This window comes from Orbicella franksi, chromosome 14 (assembly GCF_964199315.1).
Source record: "Orbicella franksi chromosome 14, jaOrbFran1.1, whole genome shotgun sequence".
Taxonomy (NCBI): domain Eukaryota; kingdom Metazoa; phylum Cnidaria; class Anthozoa; order Scleractinia; family Merulinidae; genus Orbicella; species Orbicella franksi.
The window spans coordinates 4,421,385-4,448,225 of NC_138158.1; the positions used below are offsets into that span (position 1 = coordinate 4,421,385).

The window sequence follows — 26,841 nt, forward strand, 5'->3', positions numbered from 1 at the left end:
AAAAGTGTGTAACCAAAATAGTGTATGCATAAAAAGACCAGGGAAAAGTGTAACCAATACACACTGTAAATTATGGGAGTGTTATTATTTTAATACTTTTTTTACACAAGTTTAGTAAGCTAGAAAACATGCATTTTGTACATTCCACTCTTATTTATAGCACATTAAATCTGTCATGTGACAAGATAAATGTCCTATCAAGTAAAGATGAAACATTTGTTTCAGAATTGAAAGATTTTTTTCCTTGCTTGTTTTGTACATTTTATAGTAAAATCATTACATTGTTATTACTCTGTCTTGTTTTGAGCCCTTTCTTTTCTTCTTTCTTCTAATATTTTTTCCCTGGCTTTAAGTAAACCCTCAACTGACGTTGGTGGTTTCTGTGCAATGAAATAGGAAGCTTGCTGTTATGAAAATAATAGTTGTGAGTTTTTTCCCACTATGGATTGGGATGGAACTAGTGAGTATTTCTAAGTTACCACTAATAATCAATTAGCAACAACTCCCAGTGAGTTTCAAGAACTAATAAGAAGTTATTAATGGTATACAACAGTTTTTTTTATCATCATCTATTATTATTATTGCAGGAATTAGGCATTGATTGCATATTGATTTCACTATTGGCTTCTCACTGATGGGGATTGACTGAACAAAGGAATAAATCCACGATGAATTAATAATAGTCTTGGGTGGGGGGGGGGGGTACTCCCACATATAAGCTACATGGGTATGTGCTGCTGTGAAGGGTATGGTTTTTAGGCAGTTTAGTCTGGGATAGGGTATAGAAACCAGACAGTTTTGGTCCATATATAGAGGATATTACACGGTGGCGAGAAGATATGAATTTTATGTTCTCGTGGCAAGAACAATATATATATTGTTCTTGCCACGAGAACATAAAATTCATATCTTTGAGCCAACGTGTAATGTTCTTTTTATTATATGGAGAAACCAATTCAACAAAAGCAAAAGGCGGAATCGTGCCGTCATTGAATGATACGACACTCACAAAGGTGACATAGGGAAAATACGCCACTCAGGTCCCGCATGAAGTGGCGTATGGAATCTACGAGTGGTTTAGTTCCCAGTAAAACACTCTTCTCCATATAATAAAATAGGGTATTATTTGCCAGTAGAGTGGCCAATGTTTGGGTTCTTTACCAGGGGTTCTATAACAGAAACTGGAACTCAGAAGTGATGTTGTAAAGTACTAGTATTGGTTTAGTTAGCGTATGTTGGACTGTGATAGTTATAAAGTTCCTGCATGAAAAATAGCTAGTCTGGGATAGGGTAGGGGTTTTTGGTGTCTAGTCAAGAAGAGTGTTGCAAAATCAAGCTGATCAAAGTATAGTATAGGGTAACGGTTTCAGTGTTCCATCAGCACACCCCTACCCAATGATTTACAGTGTACCCCCAGGGATAATAGAGCTTACCACACGTGCATGCTGACAGATACAGCACTAGAAATGATCTTAACATAGCAGCTAACTTGACTTGCATATTAAACTTGAAAACATTTGAACCCAAACATCAGCACACGAGTACTGTTTACCTGTCCTTTCTATGGCAATTTTAAACTCTTAAAGTGATCTGGTCTTAAAATTCACTAGCCTATGGTGCAGGTACAGTTGTTGGGAAAGCAGTGGATAATTCTATCAATCTGCTTGCCAATGATAACCACACAGCTACCTTATTACATGAAATTTTTGCAACACATTAATTTCACGAGTTTCATGAGTTAAAAAATAATTGCAAAATTAAAGTGACACAAACAGTAAGTGTCACAAACATAACATGACACTGTGCTCAATCGGCGACCCTAACACAGGCATGCACTCCAGGCTAAAAATGCTTATGAGTAGAAGCTAAAGGCTGATCAGCACTATTAGGAATGAAAGGAGAATATAACTAAAATAATTTTTAAATCTCAGTTTCACTTTCCTTCCATTTCTAATAGCCTTATAAAATCTGAAAAAAGTCTCACATAGCACTCTTCATCCGGTGGGTAAATCTCTTTCTGTAAGACAAAACAGATATCAATGAGTAAAGACTTCAACATAGCCATCCTTAGAGATTCAGGGGTAGTTAGAAGGGAGTCATTTTACTTTGGTATCCTTATTTTGCCTGTTCAAACTCATTTCAATTTCAAAGAACTGCTGAGAGGTCACCGAGGGCAACGCAAGGCAAAAAATGGCATGGTTAAAGTGAGACAACAGGACTACGCCAGTCCTCTTTGGCTCATTTTCACTTCAAAATTCTTTTGTATTTTGTACATGTTGACGAGGCAAAGAAGGCTGATTACCATGTAAACAAAAGAATAATAAACTGGCTGCCATTTTGGAATATGGTGTATAAAAGCAAGCAGTCTCACAAGGAAGTCTCTCTATTGCTTGAAAATCCACGGAGAAGAATGAAAAACACTGAACAAATGAGAACGGCTGCGCGTCGAAGCCACAAATCACAAGAAGCATGGGCTTTGCTGTTTGCCTCTGCTCTTCCCTCATGGATTTTTGAGTAAAAGAGAGACTGCTTGCAGAGTACTTCTGTATAACTTAATTCAATGTTTTGACATTTCTTCATGGTAACTTTTACTTTAGGGAATAAGGTTTGCTTGAATCAGTGAACACATTTTGAACTAAAGTATGCTTAAACTTAAAAATATTCTCAAGGATACCTAGTCACTTTAGTCCACAAAACGTAAATTATTAAGCACTTATGAACCCCAGGTAAAATGAACTTTTGAATGCTTATACCTATAGATTACCTCACCAAAGAAAGCAAGGCAAAATAATAAGTAACTATGCAAACCTTTTTCTGTGTCATGTACTCTTCATATGACCCAGGAAAATTAAAGTAAAGGAATACTGCCACAGGAAAGAACACATACAAAACAATCTGGAAAATAAAATGAATGTTAGAGTGTTATTTATTTAGCTATTTATTACTAATAATTTATTTGTTTACTAATTCTAAATAACTTAATATGATCTGAGAGATCATATAAACAACGAATGCTGCCTGTTTCCCACCCAATCAAGTTCACACCCTCCAAGTTCACTCCCCTGAATTAATCATAAACTTTCTATTTGAGTTTGCCTCCACCTTTTTTCAAGTTTGCCCCATCTTTTCAAGTTGACTTCCATGAAGTCTGAGAAATATATAACAGCCAAACAAAATCACACATTGTTTTAACAAAGTATATATAATATTTATCTTATTACATGTTTTGGTGCGTAGTATCGCTGTATATTTTTACGAATTGTGCCACATTTTGACGACCCTGTAGGGCGAGTCAAAATACAAACACCGAGTAAAAATATAAAGTGATACTACACACCAAAACATCTAATAAGAGATTTATCCAACTGCTGTAGACGATAAATTTATCCATGAAAGAGGGAGAGTGTGACAGTGTTGCGTGCGCGCGCTGACCTGTGCAGCAAACAGGTTTTCTACTGTACAAATAACTGTACAATATCGCTGCATATTTACACTGTTATTTGGACGGGATTCGATACAGTTGGATAACAGAGTCACTTATTGACATTGAATTTTTATTATTCAGATAGTTTGATATTCTTTTGTCATATATTGATCAAGATACAGATTGATTCAAGATATTTAAGATATTTACTTGGGTGCGAAACATCTAGCTACCCAAACAGTAACTGGTCATAATAGACCTTATCATGATTTTTTCATGAATATTATCCAGCTCTGTTGGAAACAATAGGCCCTTTGCAGGATCCGGTCACATGGTATGGAATTAATTATGCTGGGATGCAAGTTACACGGTGGGACTTTCAAAACAAAGGAAAGTCGGGTTGGACTGGTATGAGTTCCTTTGTTTTGAGAGTCCCACTGAGTAACTTGCATCCCAACAAGATTAATTCCGTACCATGTGACCGGATTGTGCAAAGGACCTATTAACAAACATTAGTCAGTTGGGGAGAAAGTTTCAAAATTTAAAATTTCAATAATTTTTTGTGCCAAAAATGAAAATATTAACCAAACTATTGACTGAAATAATAAATATAGCTCCACTCCTTCAAAGAACATACGCATCAACTTGTACTTTCCCTGTCAACACCAATTTTGGACGTTGATTGACCTACTAGTAGCTAAAATTATCCATAAAGCTACCAAAACGAAAGGAGTATTTGTAAAAACATTACCCGGCCTAACTCTATCTTCGATCCGATCGCCATCTTGGACAAGGCTGCGCGAGAATCGTTTTACGCATAAATCAAGTAAGGGTCATCCGCTGATAATAATGGTATGAATTTGAGCCCGTGGTATCTCCGGACATAAACATGGCTGTCCCAGTCGGAATTCCATCCCTTTCACAGGTTTGTGTTGTCTTTTCTCGTGTATTGTCTAAGAATATCGTGATTGTAATATTTTGCGTCAGTCATCCATATTTCCTCTCATAATATGTTTCTGGTTTTACAAGATTTCTGCAATTTTACACCCGATTTTCAAGCTTTGCTTTGCTACTATTTGTGGATTGAATTGATTTGATGGGCGACTTGTGAAAATTGAAAAGACACATGACAAGGTTGTTCCTTGTTCATTCATCAAACATCGGATTCCGCGAGACTTTTCGCTATGACTTTAAAATACGCTTTGATACAGCTCAGTATCGTGAACTAAGCTGCAGTTTTGCTTATGAACGAACATTCGGTATATTAATCGAGTACAAGCTGCAAAGTTGTTTTCATTGCCTATTTCTCATGAAATGTACAAAACGGACCTCGAGAGTAAATCACAGCTCATTAAACACGACTTTGCCACTGCGCAAATTTCGATTTCTTCCAAATCATCGAGGTTCTTGCGCGTGACAGTTGACTTCAAATCGTGCCCTTTACATAGGTAGAATTTCTTAGATGTTATCTTTATAGTTGAGGAACAAACGTGCATTCTATTTAATTACCTTCCGTGGCAATTATTTTATTTGTAGCTGTCAGCGGGACATGCAACTGTCTATGAGAATTTCTTTAGACAGGTAAGTCATTTATGATCTGAATCAACAGCCTGACTGCTGCTTATGTTTTTATTTCTCGTAACTTGTGTGTACAAAGTTCTTAGTTTTAAGCGCTTCCACTTTTTGTAGATCTCCTGTCAGTTTTAATATACTAGAAGAGCTGATACTCTAATAAAGTCTTAATATAAAATATATGACAGATTTGTTACATTAGATTTTACTTATTCAAAATATATGTTGATGTTCTTTTTTGACAAAAGTTGGAAACAATTTGAGGAAAGCAGGGCTGTTGTTGTCATGTCTTGTGTTACACTTGTAATGAATCTTAAATAGATTAACGAAAATTAATAGTTAAGAAGTAGAAATTGTAGCATGTGGTCTACATTGGCTGATGCAAACACAAAAGGAAGTGTGGTAGAATTTGAAAGCTTATTTTTTCAACTTCAAAGCAGATCCCTTGATTAGAAATTCAGTGTAAGCATCTTGTAAATTTAGTTACAGTTGTATTTCCTTATATTTACTTAGAATTTGTGATGGAAAGTATTAGCAATGTAACTATGTTCCCCTAAACACATAAATAGCATAAGCTTTTATGTTTTTGTTTCTTGAAAATAAACTTGTTTGACAACAGGCAGATGTGTCAAATACTGGTCAAATAGGAGCGTCTGATGCTGCGGCTTTCCTGAAGAAATCTGGTTTAAAAGAAGGAATTCTTCATAAGGTCAGCATAGCTGTTTGCTACAGTTAGGGGTGGAGAATAGTAAAATGTAGGGCTCGCCAATATACTAACCAATTGACAATTTTATAACATAGCCGAGGAGGTGAACTCAATAAAGCTGAGTTTACAAATCTAGTAAGTGGCTTGGTAGAGGATTTGAACTAGGGATGTCCAGATTTCAAATTCAGTGCTGTTCACTGCAGAGGCCTTATGTGCCATTTGACATGAAGAAGATAGATGAAGGCCCCTAGAAGCATAGCCAGACTGCCTCCACTTACAGGCGATTACGCATTATAAAAGTTTCTTTCCCCTGCCAGCTAACAGTTTTTATGTTCTCGTTTAACAGATATGGGAGCTGGCTGATCCACAAGGGACCGGATTTCTAGACAAACATGTAACTACAAGAAACATTTTCTAACATAATTTTAAGGTTGCTTGTATGGGGAAAAACTGCACTTTGTCAGAAGGAGGCTCAAAGACTTCAAATTCGCTTAGTAACTTTCCATAAACAATCACTATTGAAACTATGGGCAGTCAGGCCAATGTATTCTGATCACTTTTGACAGTAGATTTTACTATTGCTTGCCTGCTACTGCATCCCAATATATTGATAGTTCAATGATTCAATGCAGTCTTATTACAAAGCTGTGAAGAAGTCAGTGTTTATGGTATCAACATTGAAGTCTTCCAAAGTAAAATGTAACATTCAACTCTTTTCAACTGACAGCGATTTTTCTTGGCTCTGAGACTGATTGCCTTGGCACAGAATGGTAAAGATGTTTCCCTAGCAAATCTTATGTTGCTTGTACCAGCCCCCAAAGTGGTAAGTGGACGCTATTTTGTTCGAGTGTGTCTTTTGGATCATTTTTGTAATTTATTATTTTGTCTTCTTCTCCTGCTGGTGTTGACTTCAGAATATAATTTATTTACTGTCAGTATAAATTTACTGTACCACACCCCTATTGGATGACCCTTTTGGCACCTTATGGAAGCACCCCATACCTAATATGTGCCTTCTCTCCAATAAGTGTCCTCCCTTGAGCTGACTGACTTATTTCTTTAGGCCTTAGGCATCCTCAATGTTGCACCAGCAGAATCTGTTCGTTATCCTCCCTTAAACTACCAAAAGGTTACTAATTAGCACCCCGGGTACTAAATTGAATAATTTCAGTACTCAAATCTCAAATTCATCCTTGACATCCCTCCATTCAAGTGTATGTGAAGAAAATACGGCGCAGATAATTTTTTGTATTCTCATCACCTGTCTGCTGATACTGTGTTGGTAATGTAAGGAGAAATTAGTTGTTGATCACTATAATCTCAGGAATTAAAGGATTATGTCTGTATAAATCCCTTTACTTTATCCTTATTACAGTAAATGTTACAACATTTACAGGTTTCTTTTTTTAATTTATAATTGTCTAGGGTGATATGATGCCCCCTGCTGTACCTCCCCCACAAGAGAGCACACTATGGGCAGTGAAGCCAGCAGAAAAAGCCAAGTACGACAATATTTTTGAGGTAGGTTAACTTTCCCTTGTTGTCTAATTTAGGTTGTTGATTCTTTTATAAATAATTTTGTTAAATATATTAACTTTATAATATGTCCTGTGATTTTAGGGGCTAAAGCCAGTTAATGGTCTGCTTCCTGGAGATAAAGTGAAGCCTGTAAGTTTCCCTCATATATTAATTTTATTAACATAAATTTTCAACTGACTTATTGTGAGGTCTGGTCAAGTTTAATCTCCTTTTTTCCAACTGACCATGGGAGAGACCATTAGCTTGTAAAAAAGGAATGTGACCAATATCCCTCAATACAGTCTGACCAAACAAACTACAATAGTTCAGTGATGACATTTTTTAAGATTTTAGTGATAAAAACTAATATATAGACCGATCTGTTCAAAATTGTTTTCTTCTGTGCAATGTTTTGGAAAAGCAAGTCAAAAGTCTGATAATTTGATAGTCCGTATTGCAAAATTCAGCTGCTTGGGGGACAAACCGCATGGCTCCTTTTTGAGATGGAACAGTTTGCTATATAACAAAAAATATTACCGTCAAACCCCCTATTAAGCGGCTACCCTTGGGGAAATAATAGATGGTCTCTTAAAAGGGGTTCATCGTGAATTTGCACAAGGTTTGGTAGAAATGTCAATTTATTTACATACAGTCACGCTTGAAGGCAATATAGAATCATGTGAAGACAATAATAAATGTGTGTGTGAATGATTTTATCAGTGGTCACTTTCTATTTCAGACTCTTATCTATCATCCCTTTTCCAAAACAAAACCAAAGTTTTGGGGTGATCCTTTTGGGGTGGTTGCGCAGAGCTCGACGTTGTGACCGATTTTTTTTCACTGGCTGCTAACTTTTCATGCTTTTGACTGAAATACTTGTACTCGCGACTAAATCTGAAAACTTGGAGGCGAGCTGGCCCCAAAGTTATTTCCTGGAAATCAAGCCCTGTTGCAGTGAAAAGCCTTTATTGGGATGAATAAAAAGTGGCCACGGCCGCTTAATAGAGGTGACCAGTTAATAGGCTAGGGTTTTATTTATGGTACTTTACTGACAACAAGTTTGGGACTTTGATAACTGGCCACTTAACAGTGAGTGGTTGCTTAACAGGTGGTGGCTTAATAGAGTTTTGGCTGTATATTAAGGCAAAAATGAAACTATAGTTGAACCTTTGGTTGCAACCACCTCTCCTCAGTGACCAGTTTTCCAAAATACCAAAAGTTTCCCAGTCAAATCACTATATTCAGAACCTCTTGTAAGCGACCACCTCTCATAAGCGAACGCGACCACTTTTAGAGCTAAAAGTTTGGAATTTTCCATTGTTTTTAACCTCCTGTAAGCAACCACTTGACAGATAATAGAGAAGAAATTGGATGATACAATGTTGTGACATTATGATATTCATGGGTAGTATAAGAGACAGAAATTTCTCAATGGGAAGGGCCGGATTTTGTTATCAAAATTGACTTTTCACATGAACTGAAACATTGCATTGGCATTGGCGCATGGGGTAAGTCTCTGCAGTACCACATTCTGGTGAGGCAAAATTTTGATCCAATATGGTCTTGACTCTCGTAAGCGACCACCTCCAGTAAGCCCTTACGGGAGGTTCAACTGTAATTATAATGGTAATTTTGATTGTATCTTAGGTACTATTGAACTCTAAGCTTCCCATTGATGTGCTTGGTCGGGTCTGGGAGCTTGCTGATATTGACAAAGACGGCATGTTAGACAGTGACGAATTTGCAGTGGTGAGAACAAAATTATATAATATAAATTCATTAATTGCTGACCAGAAAATGTAACTTTAAGGTAGCCCATTAATTAACCTTAAGATCCAATTCATTTTAAAAGTTCAAATTAACTTTAATTATCATTTTTGCTAATTAAATATTTCACTCTCACTCATCTGTGTTGTGTTCCCCCAGTTTCCAAGAATTGGGACCATCTTGTATCTGTCTGTGTTTTATATAATTTGTATTTTTGACAGATAGATTCCTTGTTGCTGTTCATTTGTTTAGTAATAGATCACAGATGACGTCAAAATGTGGTAAGAACAGACGTACAGCAGCATGGAATCTACTTGTTTTATAATTATGATAAAGAAACAAACAGAATGTTTATCGCATCATCTATGTGTCTGTCCACCAATAGATCATAAGTAAGAACCAATCAAACTGCAAGAATAATTTGACTTATTACGTAGTTGAATTGTAAGTATGTGAGAAATTAATATTTAGTTGATTTTGATCAACTTTCTGTAAAATTGTAGGCCATGCATCTGGTGTACCGTGCTCTGGAGGGAGATCCAGTTCCTCTCTCACTTCACGGCAAAGTCATTCCTCCTTCAAAAAGGAAGTTAAAAGTGTCGTCATCTGCGCCTTCATCGCCATCTCCTAAGGGACTCACTCCACCCTCAGTCAGCAGTTCAGTTCTCTCTGTCACTGTGAGTTGAACAGTTTTTGCAAAAAAATGATCTCATTAGCACATTTGTATAATGTGTAAGAGAAAGCTAACTGAATCGCAGTTGAATCTTTACTTAAGACCTCCTCTCTACAATGGCCAGGGTTCTTCATCCCAACCATGCACCAATGGCCACCTCTGCACGTTATCGCCATTCATTATCCCGCCATGGGATGCATGAGGTCTCTAGTCTTTCCCCAGTGGGAGTTCCAGGTCAGGTGCATGGAGTTGAATCTGTACAATACAGAGTGGTCATTGTAGGTGTAGATGATGGTTGTAGCTTTCAAATTGTCTCTATTTTTTTCTTTTTTTAATGCAGTTGTTTCATTGCACAAGAGGCTTACAGTTGCAATTATCATGTATTTAGTGTAGACAACTTGTGTAGCAGATGCAGTAACCTTTAGAATCATAAATTTAAGTTAGCGCCCTGGACTCTTGATGAGTCTGTTGTGTTCTTTGGAAAGACTGTGTATTCTCACAGTGCCTCTCTCCACCCAGTGAATAAACAAATATAACAGTCTGGCAAATTTAATGCTGGCGGTAACTCTGTAATGAGCAAGCATGGCATCTGAACTTGGAGAGGAAATAAGCACTGGCCTGATGGCCCTCTGGTCTTGAATGCAGACTTTACCTGTCTACTGTGAAAATTAAAATAATATCTATATTAATCGTTATAATTGTAATTATAATTATTTCAATTTCAGACCCCACAAGAAACTACTTGGGTGGTTACTAGTGCTGACAAGTTGAGATATGATGCCATGTTCAAGCAAGCCGATAAGGATGTTGATGGACTTGTTTCTGGTATTGATATTTATTCTAATAAGTTTGAAAGATTATTACAGTGGTTTTGAAGAGGCAGATTGAGACCCTGATTCAAGTGCTATCTTATTTGGGGATTTCAAGGAGATCTCTGAATACCCTGGGAGCAGTTGTGTTTTGTTCACCTTCTGACGAAAGGGAGAAATTGCTGAAAATCTCTGATAAAACTGTTTAGCATGTAAACTTATGCTGATGTCTTCTGTCTTGTAGGAGAAGAAGTAAAGAGTATCTTCATGGCTTCTGGATTACCACAGCAAGTTCTTGCTCACATTTGGTAAGCCAGTCTTCTTTTTTCTCCTCCACAGAGGCCAAGATGAGACTGGCGCATTATATTTCCTTCTACCAAGTCTTCCCACATGCTCTTGTATGCAAATGCAACAAAAGCCTTTGCCAAGAGAGAGAGAGAGAGAGAGAGAGACTAATACAAGACTCCCTTGTTTATTATTTGCAATTGAATTAAAGTTTATCAGATTTGGGCAGAAACACTTGTCTGCTTGTCCGTGCTGTTACTTTTTCTTTTGTGGCATCTCTTGAGTAATGTGCAGTTCCAAAAAAAATCCATGCTTCCCCCAGAGAAGGGATTGGATGTTCTCTAAGACCAAAAAATTTAAACAAATGTATGACTTAATTGGAATTGTTAGAGGGGTTGGGGGACTTTAAAGTCCCTTCTGTGGGGGAGGTATGGATATTTTCTGGAACTACACAATACTGTACTGACAGACAGTATTGTAAGGCATATTGACTGTACTGTTTATTGGATCCATTGGCATGATATATTGCACTGTATTGAAAAAGTTTGACTAACGCTCAGCGCTATTTGTTTGAATTTTAAGGGGGCTCTGTGACATAACAAACCAAGGTCGCTTGAATTCTGAGCAGTTTGCCCTGGCTATGTATCTTATTCATCAAAAGGTCATGGGAGCTGATCCCCCTCAGACCTTGAGCCCAGAGATGGTGCCACCTTCTATGAGGAGTGGAGGTGCTGTTACTCCTGCAGGAGGAGAGGAGAGGGTAAGATTCTTTTTTTCTCAAGAGGGAAACCTAAATGCAGTTTACTTTGAGTTATTGTTTTTCCATTTTTTTTCTCAAGTCAAGTAATCTGCTACCTCTTCAAGGAAGCAGGGATGGCACAGTGGTCAGAGCGCTTGCCTCTCACCAATGTGGCCCCGGTTCGATTCCAGCCCGGAGCCATATGTGGGTTGAGTTTGTTGTTGGTTCTCGCCTTGCTGTGAGGGTTTTTTCCCGCGTTCTCCGGTTTCCTCCCTCACAAAAGCCAACATCTGCAAATGTCAATTCGACCAGGTTAGAGGACCTGCATGGAAACCAGCTATGGCTGATCCTCTCTAAATATTGTAATTTATTTATTATTTTATTTATTGTTTTTAATTGTTGAAAACTGTAAGTGGCTCTTGCATGTAAATTCACCTCCCTAATTCCTAGACCTGATTCTCAAGATGGTGGCTCTGTGAATTTGGTGACACTTCTTTTTTTCTCGGGACTAGTCTGTGACAATGTATTGATATTGTAAGGCGAAAACAGATCTTTATCACTTTTAGAAATCAAATGGTAGCAAGTTTTGGTTTTTGTTGAACAGGAAGGTGCAGGTGCCGGAACAGCAATTTCAGCCCTAAGTGATTTTTCTGCCATCAAAGAACTTGACAAAATAACCAAAGAAATAGAGGAACTAGGAAGGTTAGTGTACTTGGTTATTTTGGTCTGCTTATAATATGTAGGATAATATTTGTACCTATAGTCTTGATAAAATTTTATCTGCAATGTAAGTTAATATATTTTACCTACCATGCTAAAAAAGAATATAAACAACTTTTTCATTTTACTACTGAGCTAAAAACTCCCTCATTTATCACCATTCAGTACACTCTCGATATTGCTGATCCTAGCAGTATGTAGGACACACATCGATATGTGAACATAGTACATGGACATAGTTCCTGCTTGATGTCAAATTTGTGAGGTATTGGGTTTAAATTCCGTTGAGGAGTCAGATTTTTTCTCAATGAACATCATATCGTTCACAAACTTGCCCTTAACCTTGACCTTGATTCATATTCAGAGAAAACTGCCTGTCACAGTGCAGTGTAATATCTTTAAGGGAGATTCAATAAAAATCTGCAGTAATATGTGGTGAAATCATTTTTGTCCAAGCACCTTTAATTTTATTATTTTGTTCTTGTCAATCTCATACTTTCTGTTGACTGTTTTGATAGGGAAAAAGCCAGTCTACAGCATGAAATTGAAGAAAAAGAAGACACAATCAGGCAGAGAAATGGAGAAATACAAGTACGTAGTCATAGTCTACATGTTAATTGTTGACATGTATTTTATCAGATCACCACATCCTTCTTCTTCAGTGTTGTATGAATTCTACCTATTACTGGTTACAGGACCTAAAAGAGCAGAGTGGGTCTTTCACACGCAGGCAATAAAAAGGGGACTTAGATATACAATAGGGCGACTTGAAATAGGGATTCTAAAGAGAGCGGCTTAAAAAGAGGCAGTTAAAATAGAGGGATTTGAAACAGGAGTAGAAAGAGAGGGAGGCTAAATTGAGAATTTTATGTTCTTTTATGTTTTTATGTTCTTCTTTGCAGAATCTACAAAGTGAGCTTGAGAAAACCAAATTAAAATATCAGGAATTGGAAAAACAAAAAGCAGAGTCGCAAGGCAAACTGGATGATTTAGACAAAGACGTAAGATAAGTCAATTATAAAGTTCGGTTTTTGTTGTGTTTGTTTTGTCCTTGTTACTCTGAGGACCCTCAGCTGCTTTGTGGAGAGCAGCGTTGTGTGACAATCCATGTGATGCTACAAAGGAGCTACACATTCCCCAAAGTCACGCACTGTTTTGCAGATTAATCAATTTTCTCTTTGTTTTCTTTCTTTCTTTACCAGAAAGCCAAATTAGAAGAAATGTTAAAGGACATGAAGCAGAAATGCGATGAAGAAACAAAAACGGTGAGATTTTATTAAACAACTACTAAGCTGCGTTTAGTTTTTTGATAGAGTATGATCACAACTGCAGGATAAAACTGTTGAAGTGTATATATGTAGAATACTTGACTCTTTTTCATACTTCTCTCTTCAGATAAACAGTTTACAGGTGCAAATCTCAAATTCAAGGAAATCTGCCCTGGTGAGTAGAAATCTCTGACTTCTTCAAACTTCAGTTCACCAAAACTGATACATGGACTCCAAAATTAGTTGTCTACACCCAGTTAACAGAGAAGGGGCTTACATGTAGGGTTATTTTCATCCCAACCCCTTCAACTCAAAACCTTGGGTGTAAGAGACTCCAAGGGGACACTGAGTTGGTTGGCATTTTAGGCGTTGGCTTTTTCTAATGCTACTAAATCTCTGTCATCAGCTTTTAACGACGAAAGATGTTTATATGTCCCTTGACTTAGAAAGGTGTGGCTGACAATGTTATCATTACGACATTACTGTACACACGTCTTGTCGCATTGTGTGAAACAGCAGCTATAAACCTTGTCTTATTTTGCGATCTTCAATCTGTGAATTTTCGTATAACTAAACTAACATTTTTTTTTTTGAAAAATATTTAAGCAACAAGAAGAAGAGCTTAGCCAAGCTAGGGACGAGTTGAACAAGATTAGAGAAGAAGAAACAAAGCTTGAACGAGAAGTAAGTTTCCTTGGCTTCTCTTTAGTAGGAAATAATAAAATCTTGTTTCTGCTTCTTTCACGTAGAATAATTGTTGACGATCTTTGAAACATTTGGGCTTTTTGTTCATAGATCGAATCCAGCAAAGAGCATCTCGAGACTGTACAAAAACAAATTAAATCTGTTCAAGCGGAAATTTCGCAGGTAAGTTACTAACATTGCAAACAGAACCCCAACTTTTCAGTTATGACCGTATAGAAAAGAAAGCAAAAGAAGAAAGAAGGGTACGAAAAATTTCGTTCGTGGCCCATTCCGCGTATCAATATCGACAAAGCTGTTGCAGTCAAAACAAATGCATATTTTCAAGCCACAAACCTCAGATGAACCAAATGCTTTTGTTTAGTCTCTCGAGACGTACAGTTGAAAATGTGGTTGTTTTTAATGTCTTTCTTAGGCTAGATCGAAGGTGTCCACTTTGGAAGAAGCAAACAGTAGTTTAAACGCGAATATCGCTCATTACAATTCGCTGATGAACTCTAACAGCTTATCCAGTGGTCCAGCCTCCATTCCTGACTTTAGTCCTCTCTCTGATGCGTTCGACATGACACCGACTCCTTCAGAAGCGGATGCAATGAGTGTCAGAGCGACGGTGAGTTCTACAAACAATTTACCGTAACACATAGCTTTCTTACTCGAATTGTTATCTTCTTATGTCTGTTGTAAAACTAAACCCAAAGTTGCCACTTTGTCGGCTAAAAGCACAGTAAAGCAATCAGAACACAAGGTTTAATCTGGCAACCAATGGCAGCCACTCAGAAAATCACGTGAGCCAAATCACGTGTTTTAAAAGAGAATCCACCAGAAGTTCGAGTAAAAAGTGGACAAAAACTTTGTACTGGGATTTTGACATCGTTTCTCTGAACTTTGAAATTTAGTTCCCATGGGAAATTGTTTTTGGTGTTATTTCAGGCAAGTTTTTACGTCTTAAACTTTCAGAAAATGCAAAAAGGACTGTAAAATACGTAAAACTATTGTGGTACAAGGTTTTTGTCCACTAAAACTGAAATTGCTCGATTTACTATCGTATGTCGTGATAATTTTTAACCTGATTAGTCGAAAAGACACCATCTTTGCTTTGCTAGACTGAGCACAGGGCGCCAGTTTTGTGAACCATCCTCCTTAAATACAACACCACTGTTGTCTAAAGGCTGTAAACCACAGACAATCTCAAACTCAGCATCACATTGTTTTCTTTTCCTGACTTCTTTTAGGCTGGAAGCAGCCCTGTTAGTAGTATAAGCGGTTTTAGTGTTGGATCTGGTCGAGTAGACGAAGCTGTAGATGATTTTAAGGTAGGTTTCAAATTGGAATTCTACACTCAAATTTTACTAATGGAATTATTAACAGCCGTTTGATTAGACTTGTCATTTTGGAAAAAAAACTAGAGTTCGGAGAATTAAAGGAAATACTTCACGGTTTGCTCAACTTGAAAAGTTAAGCACAAATCTTTCAAGTTCGTCGTTTGTAATCCGTGCTAATCTTCTCTATCCTCAACCATGCTTGTTCCTTCGTGGCTTATTATTATCTCTTTGCTGTTTCCCTATCTTAGTTAAGTATTATTTTCAGGTTTCCTTCAATTTAAAGGTAATTTTGTACCAGGCCAAAATAACTGAAAATACCGTGAGTGAACTCCTTTGAGTTTACACGTCTCCTCATTCTTCTAAAAATTTTTTTTCAGGATACAGATCCCTTCAAGAGTAAAGAAAATTTATTTAGTTCCTCAGAAACAGGTAACCTTATTTTCCTTTCCTTTAATTCCTATTTTCTCTTGTACGACTTTGAAGTGCTGCATGAAATAACAAAACCGAAGCAGAGCCACCTTTATATAACGAACAATTGTGGAAAGTTTGGTCTTGTTATTTTTATAATAATATGTTTGACTTTAATTTGAAGTCGAAACTCATTTGACATGTGTTCTCTTTCAGAATCTAATGACCCTTTCCATGTAGACGACCCTTTTAAAACAGATCCGTTTCATTATAAAAGTGTATCCTTCGCAGACCCTTTCCCAGGAGATCCATTTGAGGTGAGAAGACTCCAGTGAGTTGTTAAGATAATGCTTTCTTGGTTAACTGCCTCATTTCGGGATTCTTCGGTCAAACTCTTCAATAGACCATATTCGTATCCTCGGTGCTGGACTGGAACTACGTTGAATCTTGAAAAAAAGTCCTTGGGACACTGATGTACAGGTTAATGCAACGAATTATCTGTGTTTCACAACTGAAGTTCGACAAAGCATAGCCTGCGATCGCAGACGACATGCGCAAATACGTCTGCGTTTTCAGGCTAGAAAGAGCACTTTTAAAAACACATTGTTGTTGCCCCCCCCCCCCCCCTCCCCCGCCACCGAATACAATATTGAAACTCGGGAGAAAATGTAAATACTAGTTTCCAACATTGTATGTGGGCTGGGGGGGGGGGGGGGGGGGGAGAGAGGCTAGGCAGTTGAAGTCGTATGCGCGTCTGGCTCGTGTGCAAAAGTGCCAAAAGTGCAAATTTGTTCCGAGACTTTTGTCCATGATCGTAGCTTGTAACTGAGGCTAATGCCAGCTTTTTTTCAATTACAAATGCCATTAATCTCTTTTTAATGATAGTCCCCCGCACAAGCCTTCATTGCAAGCTAGTTTCAGTCCAATACCGAGAATACGACTAAGACCTCTTGGTAAGTGGAGCAAAGTTTCAAACTTGACTGAGTTTTGTGTTCTGTTTATCAGGGTGATGATCTCTTCAAGAGTGATCCTTTTAAGAGTGATTTACCAGCGAGTGGAGAATCAAATGGTACTGGTTCAGGAATAGCGAATGGTGATTTAATAGTTTAATATTTATTAACATGTTATTGATCATTTTTATTTCCATTACAATAATTTGTATGGAATTTTCGAAGCATGTTGAAAAAAATTAAAAAGAAAACATTCTATTTGTAATCTAGTCACGATGAAACCTGCTGTCAAATGAAGATACTAACTGAAACCTGTCAAAAATCGATTTCTTTAAATGCGAGTATCGCATGGCTTACTATTTTATATATTTCTCTCTTTTTGCTTGACGAACTGTGGGGAAAGAGTCCTCCAGTTCTGGCTACTTCTGTGTCACGCAACGCTACGTTCAGGCCCTCTCTCTTTAGCGTTGCGTGACAGAGAAACAACTCCTAGCCTTAGCGAAAGCAAAGAGATCAATAGAACTTGATTTTTGATGATAATTTTGTGAACGGGGCATTTTAAAGTTGGCTTGACATTTTTTTTTTGCTTTTTGTCATCCAGGTTTATCGTCTTCACCAGCAAAATCAGATCCCTTCGCCATGGATCCTTTTCAAAGTACATTTCCTAGTAGCAAAGTAAGTGTATATTTGTCGTACATACTGAGGCAAGTTTTCTTGCCCGCAGCGGCTCGAAGTTACACTTACGTTTTTCTTAAATAATCACGAGCAACAGTGCAAATTGAAAATAAATCATTAAGTTAGTCGACTTTCTATTTCAATACCCTTTCAAGCTCGTTCACAGACTGTTTTAGTTGTCTGTCAACTGCTTTCGTTGAACTTAGTGTTTTAAGCAAAAACTTGGATACAAATGGAAAATCGAAAGAATAAAGTGGAAATGAATCATCCCTGCGTAATTACTGCTATCTAGGATCGCTCTCACTCTGTAGAACATGAATTGGTTCCCGCGCAAAATTAATACAAGCAATTAACACTTACGTTCAGTTCAATGTTCTCTTCCTTACAACATCCAAGTACACTTCCAATGTACAGTGGTCATTGCTCCAGGAACATTTTATCGCGAGCTATCGACTCACTTTGAGAAAACATATCATTGTAGTGAAATTGCAGATTTTGAAAAACTTCTCTTTAAAATTCACAAGTAACACTTTTATCCGTCAAAATGGTATAACTCTTGATTCTCAGACCATAGTATTATGCAAGAAATTTGCGAGCACAGTTTAATTGAGGGAAAGCTGGTATCACTTTAAAAGCGACTGTTTCACTTTACGTTTGTTGTTAACTTGGGATCGTTTCTTGTGTGCTTCATTATAATTGATCATGTCCTGTCTTTTTTGTTGTTGTTTCAGAGTCCGACAGATAGCTTTTTCAGTTCAGATCCGTTTAAACCATCTGGAAGTAGTTCGGATTCCAAGAAAAACACTGATAACTCACAAGAAAAGGATTCGAGTTCTGTTAAAGATCCCTTCAGCAATCCCTTTGGTTCTGATCCGTTTGGTAAGTCTTCATTATTTACCGTAGAACTATTTTAAGCACCCCACCGCACCCCAACACCTTTGAGGGGTTAGTTTTAGGGTTCGGGGTAATGGGAAGCCCGGGGGACTCTCATACAAAATGGACTAGCGTGCTCGTCGGAAATTTTGAAAAGAGACCTTAAGAGGTACCAAGATCCTGTTTTGTGGGCGTGGCTTGAAATTTTTTTCACCCCTAAGAGGTACCAATTCTAAAACAACTCATTATACCTGTAGAAAGGTGCCGCAAAAGCGCTCGCTGTGGAACTTTTGATGCTGAACACCCTAAGAGGCACCAAAACTGTGCTTTGAACCCCTGAAAGACACGACGAGCACCCCCGTCCTTTTTAAATGGGAGTCTTCCCCGGGGTGGGGAGAGGGGGTTATTTGAAATTGTTATTCTAATAGCCTTCCTGCTATTGAGTTACCGACAAGGGTGAGGGGGCTGCTTTGGAAAAAACTGAATTTTTAGACGGGGGTATAGAAGGAGGGAGTGAATATAACTTTTTAATGGTAAATGTCTTATTACATATTTAGTTAGCTCTGAGCTGAGAATGCTGTGGTGCATCAAGGCAGTGTCCCTTAGTTGATGATTTTCGTTTTTCTCGTCACCTTTCTTCTTGATAGCGTGTTGATTTTGAAAGGAGAAAATAGATGTTGGTTATTCAGATTTATAATCGTTTTATTACCATTTGTTGTAGGGTCATGATGAAGCGTGATCGACTGAAGATAAAAACGACGAAATGTTTAAAATCGAAATATGAAGAGAAGCAATGTCTGAAGAAGATTATGGCTTTTACCGAGTCCCGTGCTTCACAGAGTACCACAAATAAAATATCAAGTATATATATAGAAAGTTAATGGTAAAATTGCTTTTCCGATCGAAATCCCTTTCAAGAAATTGTTCTGAGCCCGCGATTTTCCTAAGAGGTTGCTAAGTTACGTGACGTGTCCTTGTGACGTCAGGCTGTCGTGGCAGCTGTCGGTGCGGTCGCGAGTATTCGTGCAACTTTCTGATTGGCTTATTAGACTTGAAAACGCTACAGATAATTTGACGAAGATTAACCGAATATGGTCGGTTAATTTCTCCGTCCGCACAATGCAAGCGTGTTTGTATTGTTATAAAAGAAATAGAGAGTGTTTAGGTCGCGCATGGTTTGTGAAATACTGGAATTTTGAAAGTTAACACGGTTAATGGAGCATTATACGTAAATGTATTCTTTTTATTAATAATATTCATTTAAGCACTACTGCCACGTTTTCTTCTATGTAGTTTAACGCAATCTAGAAATCAAAGTTGCTTCCGTCAAGCTAGTCAGCCTAGAAGGTTATTTATTTGCACTGATGTGTAAGCGTTTATTCAAGGGTATCTCTGCGGAAAAGAAAGTGCTGTAGTAGGCTAGCAGTAACCACATCAAACGTCTGTAAAGTGAACATTTAGCTAGACTTCCTTTCTCTTTCTGTTCTGAAGAATAATGATCAGTAGCCTTAGAGCAGGCTCTTCGCGAAGAACTACTCACAGGCTAAATAATTAGTTAACAATTTTGTTGAGGTGTAGCCAAGCGTTCCATCATAAGAAAACCGCTTCTTAGACTCGTTCAGGTATGGAGGAGATGGAAAATAGCTAGTTTTGCCCGTCGAAATGCAATGGAAATTTTATGAAATTACCGTGCATATATATAGAGGTGTGCCCCTTACTTTGTTGTTTTTCGTTATTTTTTCTTCATCATTCTCAGTTAACCCAAGAAACAGTGTACTCCTGCACAGAGTGTAGTTCGTTCTTCAAAAGCAATATTGTGTTTTCAGACTTGCTTAAAATTTATACGTACTGCTTGGAATGGTTAACAAGTAAGTGCGAGCAAGAGAGCATGAAGAGAAAGAGAGAAGAATAAGAATGTAGACCTCATTCCCAAGGTAATCCCCGTCAAGTTATTTTTACATCACTGTCAGCTTCGGAAATCTCCTGAAATCTTCGGAAATCTTCTGTGACGCAAATTTTGCTCATGTTAAAGCTCCAAGAAAAATACTTAACGCAACGCGCATGTTTACATTATCCGCGGAAGAACTGGGTACCATGTCTAAAAATAACTTGAAAGGGATTACGACCTTGGGAATAAGGCCTATATGGGGAATTAACTGTCTCACCCTTCATGCTCTCTTGGAGCCGATCACTGTTAAATTGAATTGAAATTGAATTGTTACAATATCTAAGTAATTTTTCTCGTGTTCAAGAATAACATTTAATTTGAAGGGAACCTGAAAATAATTGTTTTCTAAGGTAGAAAACTGAAAACACCAAAGAAGTGCTAAAATTAAAGCGAAAATAAACTAGGATGGTCTACAAAGTTGACAACATTGGTCAATTGTTTTTAAGTTTGCCGTCCTTAAAGTAGTTCTCGGCCAATTTGCAGAGATAACCAGGATTTCAAACGCCTGAAATTACGGAAGATCTCAACTTAGCGGGTACATTGTAACTCTGTTAATACGTACATCTAAGGGACACACGTAATAAACGGAGTCTGCCGGTATTGATAAATAGTTGCTCTGCAAGACAGTTTAAAGACATAATCAACAAAATCTCTGATATGTTGAATTTCAAAAAGGCAACCATGTAAAACCGTTTACAGCAATTTTATATTTTTTTTGGAGCTTAATTGATGCAAGTTTTGACCGCGTTAAAATAAAGACTGTATAAATGTAAGTTTGGTCCTCGCAAACGACTGTGTAATGTTGAAAAGCTACCTTACTGACCAAGAAACAGTGTCGATGCTGAGTCACGTGACAGGGTTTCTACCCTTTTTAAGGAACAACTTTCCGGGACTTTTCCAGGGCACAGATTGATTTTTCCAGGACTCTAAAATTCACATTAAACATTTCACTCCCAAGATCTCAATGTTAATTCTCCTTACTGTCTGCCATAAATTTCACATTGTTACTTGACTTTAACAGATTTCCAAAACTTTCCAGGACCAGTAGCCTTTTTCTAGGATTTTCCAGTCTTGGAGAATGCCACAATGAAATTTCAGGACTTTCCAGGTTTTCCAGGACCCGTACAAACCCCGTTTTGCTATGTAACCTATCTTTGAACTTCTACACTTTTAACTATCTTTTGCAGTGTTATTGTAAAATTTCTTTTAAATTGAATGCCGTTTCTTAGTAACAAAGTTTCACTGTCACCTCCACCTCTAAATACTTTGTTTATCACACGATTATCATATTTTTTAAATTGATGTTTTTGACTTCAAAAATAAATAGGAAAATTGTTTCACCGCTTAGTCTTGTTTAGAACTTTTTCAATTTTAAACAAGCGAGGTAATGAAATAACTTAAATAAAAAAATTGTTTGTAAAGTAAAGGTAGTGGGTGCAGGCGAATGCATGAATGTAGGATTGCTCGCCTGGCCGATCAGGAGCTAAGGCTATTTAACCTCAAGAGTACTTCATTTAACGTTACAATGAAAGAAACGTATAACCTGTTAATATTAAGAAACTTCATTGAACACCATAAATGCAACGATCTTGACGTTAAAATGTGAAATAAATTATAGTAAAGTGAAGTCAGTGTATCTTGTTCTCACGTTTTACATTTAATTTCAACGCAGAAGGCAGTAGATGACAAAAACAACACAAACCGATCGAGGAAAGGTGCGAAGAAATTTTGTTACACGTGTTTTCTATCATTTCTTCTTTGTTTCAAGGCAGGTATTGCTTTTTTTCCCTCGGTCCGTTGCTATGTTGCTGGAAGTAACTTAAAAGTGTTCAGAGTTTCATTAAGTTGTTTTGTTCAAAATCCGGGTGAAACAGTAACTATAAAAACGAGTTGGCAATTCAATGTTCGTCGATTCTTAGCCGAAGCTACCAACGCCATACGTACTTGGCCATCATTTCGTCAAGAAATACATGTGGGGTTGATTTCCAAAGTTTGATCTTATATCTGGTTCATGCCTGGTCCGTTTGGCCTCAACATGTGCTGTGCGAGTCTTCTACGCTCGCTCTCCGCGGATTCGTCTTCCCAATTGAATGGCATCTGGCCTGTTCACACTCTGGCTTTCTCCCTGATTTGCTAACTGGTATCGCCGTATTTCAGTGCGAGCCATTGTGTCAAGTCTGTAAAGGGTCGTCTTTGTTCCTCCGTTGGTAAATCTGTTGACTGTGATCACATTTTTTTGTTGTTCTTTATCCTTCTGCAAAGTATGGACCATCTTTCCAGCAAAACTAACACAACACCACAAAACGGTTGATCAAAATGTTTTGTTTGTGGTGTAAAACAGACGCTTAAAAGTCATGTGTATCGATAAATGAAGTGATTTCATTGGCTGCATGACTAAAACAAGACGAAATCTGATTGGTTTACGAAAACAACAAACAATTTTATTGGTCCGTTAGAATAACATTCAACCCTATTCATTGACTAAAGTCGGAAGAAATGAAGGCGGCCGATCTGATCGAAATAAGTAAACCAGTAAACCACCCTTCAATGAATTCTCTTAACTTATCATCATACTCTTCTTTCAACACCAGTTGCGAGAAGTAGGAGGTAAATCAGAAAAAATATCTCAGTTGATCGCTTCCACAATTCTCGTCATTCGTGACAAGAAAATTACATACTGATTACCCTTGAGACTACTATGAAAGTTTTATCAATTAATTATCTTTGTTAACGTTTCGATGGGTAGCTAGCCTTTTGTGTCCAAAATCCAGACTGACGCACACTACTACAGTTACCTCGCTTCTCGCCTTCGGAACTCATCATTTTAGTTTTCATGACCGCCCTAAACTTTTCCCAGGACAACAACTCTCCTTTGCTTTTCCTTACGCCCCACAACAATATATAGTTCTTTCACAAGGCAATCCTTTTGGCGGGGCTTTAGCTTATTGTTCTCTTCTTAATTAACTAAAGAGTTTCTTCCCGCGCGCAATTAATTTGCGCATTCCTCACCGCCAACTTCACACAGGCTTTTCCCCGGATTTTTTTTTGCCCATAGTTTTTTACAGCGTAGCCTAGCGTGTTGGCTTGATAGGATGTCTCAAGCTTTACCGAGAAATCCACACAGGAGGAGTTTTTTTCTTAAAACAGTTCGATTCCTTTGCGAACTTTTTTTATGGCTGTTCCTTTGTTGTCGGCTTCTCCAGTTTGAGGGCGGTTACCTCTTTTGAATGTGAAAACGTTTCAATTGCTCCTCAGGAAAACGCCGAGCCGCGTCGGCGGATAATTACAATACTATTACACGGCACCATGAATTTACTGAAAAATGACGTTTCATGCGTCAGCTATAGCCTTAGCTGAAGCAAGTCTTTAAATTCAAAAACGTACTGAGAACTGATGATAAAGTTCAAGATTTTCTTCTCATACCATTGTGTAACTTAAAGAAATTCAGATGATCAGGAGGAAATATCAACGTACCGGCCTGATCTAAACTTGTCTTTTTCGGAAAAAGACTGAAAGGACGATAATAACCCCAAGTGCTTTTCGCATGCTCAATGGTTAACAGAACGGGGAAGCGAATGAGTAAGATCAAGGAAAATAAAAAAGTATCGAATAAGAAAACTAAGACTCAAGAGTTATTTGAAATCTAAAACTTCTGTGGCTAGATGATTTGACCTTTCTTCGCTATGGAATGAGGTGAGATTTACGACTTATGTTGGTCATTGGTTTTATTGATTTGGTGGCTCCTAAAGGAGCCGTTTGTTTGTTGAGGAATATAATTCACTTTATGCTCGCTCTCCACGGATTCGACGGGCCAACTGAATGTCCTTGGGCATGATGGTGACGCGCTTGGCGTGTATGGCGCACAAGTTGGTGTCTTCAAATAGACCAACAAGGTAAGCCTCGCTGGCTTCTTGAAGAGCCATGACAGCGGAGCTCTGGAAACGCAGATCGGTCTTGAAATCCTGAGCGATTTCTCGCACAAGACGCTGGAAGGGCAGCTTGCGGATCAGCAGCTCGGTGGATTTCTGGTAACGACGGATCTCACGAAGAGCGACTGTACCAGGCCTGTAACGATGAGGTTTCTTGACTCCACCGGTGGCAGGAGCGCTCTTACGAGCTGCCTTTGTGGCGAGCTGTTTTCGTGGAGCTTTTCCACCAGTTGATTTACGGGCGGTTTGTTTTGTACGAGCCATTTGGAAGTTCACGAATGTATAGAACAAGATTTTTTTTCCGTTGAAGCGTACGACGCTTGTAAAACGATTTATACAATTGGCGGGCTTAACGCTGATTGGTGGAGAAGCGGGCGATTCTATTGGCTGACAAATATATCATACAAAATTTATATTCACAGCTCGATCCGATGAATAAAGTTTTCATGTTTATAGTATAACACTCGCAGATGACTTAATTATGACAAAAGTTACCCAAGCATCTAGTTCGTGATGTTTAATTCTTTTTACAAAAAAAAAAAAAATTAGCAATTTTTGGTTTTTTCTATATTTCTTAAGCTAGGCAAGCCGTAAACCGTTCATTTAGCTCTCAACTCGTGTTTTCTGTAAATAGAATAATGCAATATGCATAGTGTGGTCTCTGTTGTCTTATTCAACCAATGGAAATATTTCTATGTTTCCTGAGAGGTCATACATCTGCCTATAAATAGTAGAAACGGCGGTTAAGTCCTTCATTCAGTTACACGAGTAGCAGTCAACATGTCTGGTCGCGGTAAAGGAGGCAAAGGTCTAGGAAAAGGAGGCGCCAAGCGTCACCGAAAGATCCTTCGTGACAACATCCAAGGTATCACCAAGCCAGCCATCCGTCGTCTTGCTCGCCGTGGCGGTGTCAAGCGAATCTCTGGCCTGATTTACGAGGAGACTCGTGGTGTTCTCAAAGTTTTCCTTGAGAACGTGATCCGCGATGCTGTGACATACACCGAGCACGCCAAGAGAAAGACTGTGACAGCCATGGATGTGGTGTACGCTCTGAAACGACAAGGCCGTACTCTGTACGGATTTGGCGGTTAGACTGCACAGTCTGCCAACACAAACAAACGGCTCCTTTAGGAGCCACCAAATCTGTCAAAAGTCATGACCAATAGAATGTTTTTCCTTAAGATTATTTGGCCGTTCGAGTATCCCTTTACATCTGATATGTGATTTACAAACAAACTTAGTGCAACCGCCATTTCCAAAGAATAAACTGGTATTTTTCATCGAATTATTTGGCCCTCAGTCGTATTTGATTCATTTGTAATTTCAACTGCATAAAACCAAACAACAAAGAAGTTAACCCCGTCGGACTATAAAGCACCACTCAAGTTTCCTAAGCTTCTGTTTATATGCAGTTTTCGTGAAAATTTTAACAAATTTTCAGGTCTTTTAGAGAAACCTACTCACAGCCACGCGTCCTTTTCATGCCGTTTGTATACGGCGCACGTCAAGGCTTCCTTTCAATCAGTATTCAAAACAGTGATTATAAAGTCGTTATAAGATCGCTCACTTTTTATCTTCACGCAACATATAGTTTTGGAAAACGATGAAATTTTGAATTAGGCGCCTATTTTCGGTATTAGTGAACCCGTGCGCTCAGTTGTACTAGTTGCGTCAACTGGATTAGCATGCTAACTGAATTTCCATTTGAATTTGTTGTGCTCATGTTAACTCGAGGATTGAATATAAAATCACGAATCTTGACTGCGGGAAAAATATAGGCGCCTAGATGCAAGCGTGCGCGAGATTGTTTTTCGCTTTGGAGGCATTCGATGATTTTTTCGATCTAGAACTCGTGACTTAGATGTCACCATAATTATTGAGTATGAAAACCAACGAGTCACTCAAAGCCGACCTCAAATGCAACGTTTTTTTATTGAATATGACGGGAGACGCATTTTCAAGTTCTTTGTACCGCATTAAAGAAAATATCTATGAGTTTAAATTGTGCTTCAGTTGCATATCATTGAACTACCATTGTGTTGATCGTGACTTTTTTAACATTTGGTGGCTCCTTAAGGAGCCGTTTGTTTGTGAGTCAAAACTTATTTAAGCTTTGGCTTTCTTCTCGGTCTTCTTGGGCAGAAGTACAGCCTGGATGTTGGGAAGAACACCTCCCTGTGCGATGGTGACACCGGCGAGCAGTTTGTTCAACTCCTCGTCATTACGGACAGCCAGCTGAAGGTGACGGGGGATGATTCTTGTCTTCTTGTTGTCACGAGCAGCGTTGCCCGCCAACTCCAGGATCTCGGCACTCAAATACTCGAGCACGGCAGCCAAGTACACTGGAGCACCGGCGCCAACACGCTCAGCATAGTTGCCTTTGCGGAGAAGACGATGGATACGACCAACTGGGAACTGAAGCCCTGCTCGGGATGAGCGGCTCTTGGACTTGGTGCCCTTTGCCTTTCCTTTACCGCGACCAGACATGTTTAGTTGTTGCAGTTGAACTTAACCTCACGCACGAAAATTGTGGATCTGTGAGCTAAAAATCTT

General features: G+C 38.3%; 4 protein-coding genes and 1 pseudogene across 6 annotated transcripts; 2 read left to right on the forward strand and 3 right to left on the reverse strand.

Annotated features, from left to right (window-relative positions):
• Positions 1–238: 238 nt before the first annotated feature.
• LOC145468848 (protein PET100 homolog, mitochondrial-like) lies at positions 239–4,245 on the reverse strand. The gene is made up of 4 exons (XM_081452540.1): positions 4,176–4,245; positions 2,809–2,895; positions 1,985–2,017; positions 239–380 (listed from the first exon to the last, which is right to left on the reverse strand). Exons 1-4 carry the CDS (start codon positions 4,206–4,208, stop codon positions 288–290), a joined length of 246 nt encoding a protein of 81 aa, XP_081308666.1. The 5' UTR covers positions 4,209–4,245; the 3' UTR covers positions 239–287.
• On the forward strand, positions 4,236–22,443 carry LOC145468785 (epidermal growth factor receptor substrate 15-like 1). Of its 3 annotated transcripts, XM_081452481.1 has the most exons (27): positions 4,236–4,349; positions 4,961–5,005; positions 5,616–5,705; positions 6,049–6,096; positions 6,430–6,525; positions 7,128–7,223; positions 7,323–7,370; positions 8,868–8,969; positions 9,491–9,664; positions 10,386–10,485; positions 10,714–10,777; positions 11,337–11,514; positions 12,098–12,195; positions 12,732–12,804; positions 13,116–13,214; positions 13,416–13,478; positions 13,609–13,656; positions 14,088–14,165; positions 14,277–14,348; positions 14,599–14,793; positions 15,416–15,496; positions 15,883–15,934; positions 16,130–16,230; positions 16,919–17,006; positions 17,465–17,538; positions 18,270–18,417; positions 19,133–22,443. In XM_081452481.1, the coding sequence occupies exons 1-27, from the start codon at positions 4,314–4,316 to the stop codon at positions 19,138–19,140; spliced, it is 2,355 nt and encodes a 784-aa protein (XP_081308607.1). In that variant the 5' UTR covers positions 4,236–4,313; the 3' UTR covers positions 19,141–22,443. The 3 variants fall into 3 exon arrangements, with proteins under 3 accessions (XP_081308607.1, XP_081308605.1, XP_081308604.1); XM_081452479.1 differs by lacking the exon at positions 19,133–22,443 and having other exon boundaries at positions 16,919–16,982; positions 18,270–19,097; XM_081452478.1 differs by lacking the exon at positions 19,133–22,443 and having other exon boundaries at positions 18,270–19,096.
• A 1,209-nt stretch (positions 22,444–23,652) lies between these two features.
• On the reverse strand, positions 23,653–24,575 carry LOC145467780 (histone H3). Its single transcript, XM_081451370.1, has one exon. It carries the CDS (start codon positions 24,550–24,552, stop codon positions 24,142–24,144), a length of 411 nt encoding a protein of 136 aa, XP_081307496.1. The 5' UTR covers positions 24,553–24,575; the 3' UTR covers positions 23,653–24,141.
• Positions 24,576–24,924: 349 nt separating this feature from the next.
• On the forward strand, positions 24,925–25,688 carry LOC145468844 (histone H4). The gene has a single exon (XM_081452535.1). The coding sequence runs from the start codon at positions 25,069–25,071 to the stop codon at positions 25,378–25,380; it is 312 nt and encodes a 103-aa protein (XP_081308661.1). The 5' UTR covers positions 24,925–25,068; the 3' UTR covers positions 25,381–25,688.
• Positions 25,689–26,217: 529 nt separating this feature from the next.
• On the reverse strand, positions 26,218–26,819 carry LOC145468828 (histone H2A pseudogene; annotated as a pseudogene).
• Positions 26,820–26,841: the final 22 nt, after the last annotated feature.

Excerpts from the sequence above, each read along its gene's own strand:
- LOC145468848 (XM_081452540.1), bottom strand. The coding sequence starts at position 4,208 with ATGGCGATCGGATCGAAGATAGAGTTAGGCCGG. Across the intron at positions 2,896-4,175 it reads CGAAGATAGAGTTAGGCCGG|ATTGTTTTGTATGTGTTCTT; the intron begins GTAATGTTTTTA and ends TTTATTTTCCAG. Across the intron at positions 2,018-2,808 it reads AGTACATGACACAGAAAAAG|AAAGAGATTTACCCACCGGA; the intron begins GTTTGCATAGTT and ends TTTGTCTTACAG.
- LOC145468785 (XM_081452478.1), top strand. The coding sequence starts at position 4,314 with ATGGCTGTCCCAGTCGGAATTCCATCCCTTTCACAG. Across the intron at positions 10,778-11,336 it reads CAAGTTCTTGCTCACATTTG|GGGGCTCTGTGACATAACAA; the intron begins GTAAGCCAGTCT and ends TTGAATTTTAAG. Across the intron at positions 15,935-16,129 it reads ATTTAGTTCCTCAGAAACAG|AATCTAATGACCCTTTCCAT; the intron begins GTAACCTTATTT and ends GTTCTCTTTCAG.
- LOC145467780 (XM_081451370.1), bottom strand. The coding sequence starts at position 24,552 with ATGGCTCGTACAAAACAAACCGCCCGTAAATCAACTGGTGGAAAAGCT.
- LOC145468844 (XM_081452535.1), top strand. The coding sequence starts at position 25,069 with ATGTCTGGTCGCGGTAAAGGAGGCAAAGGTCTAGGAAAAGGAGGCGCC.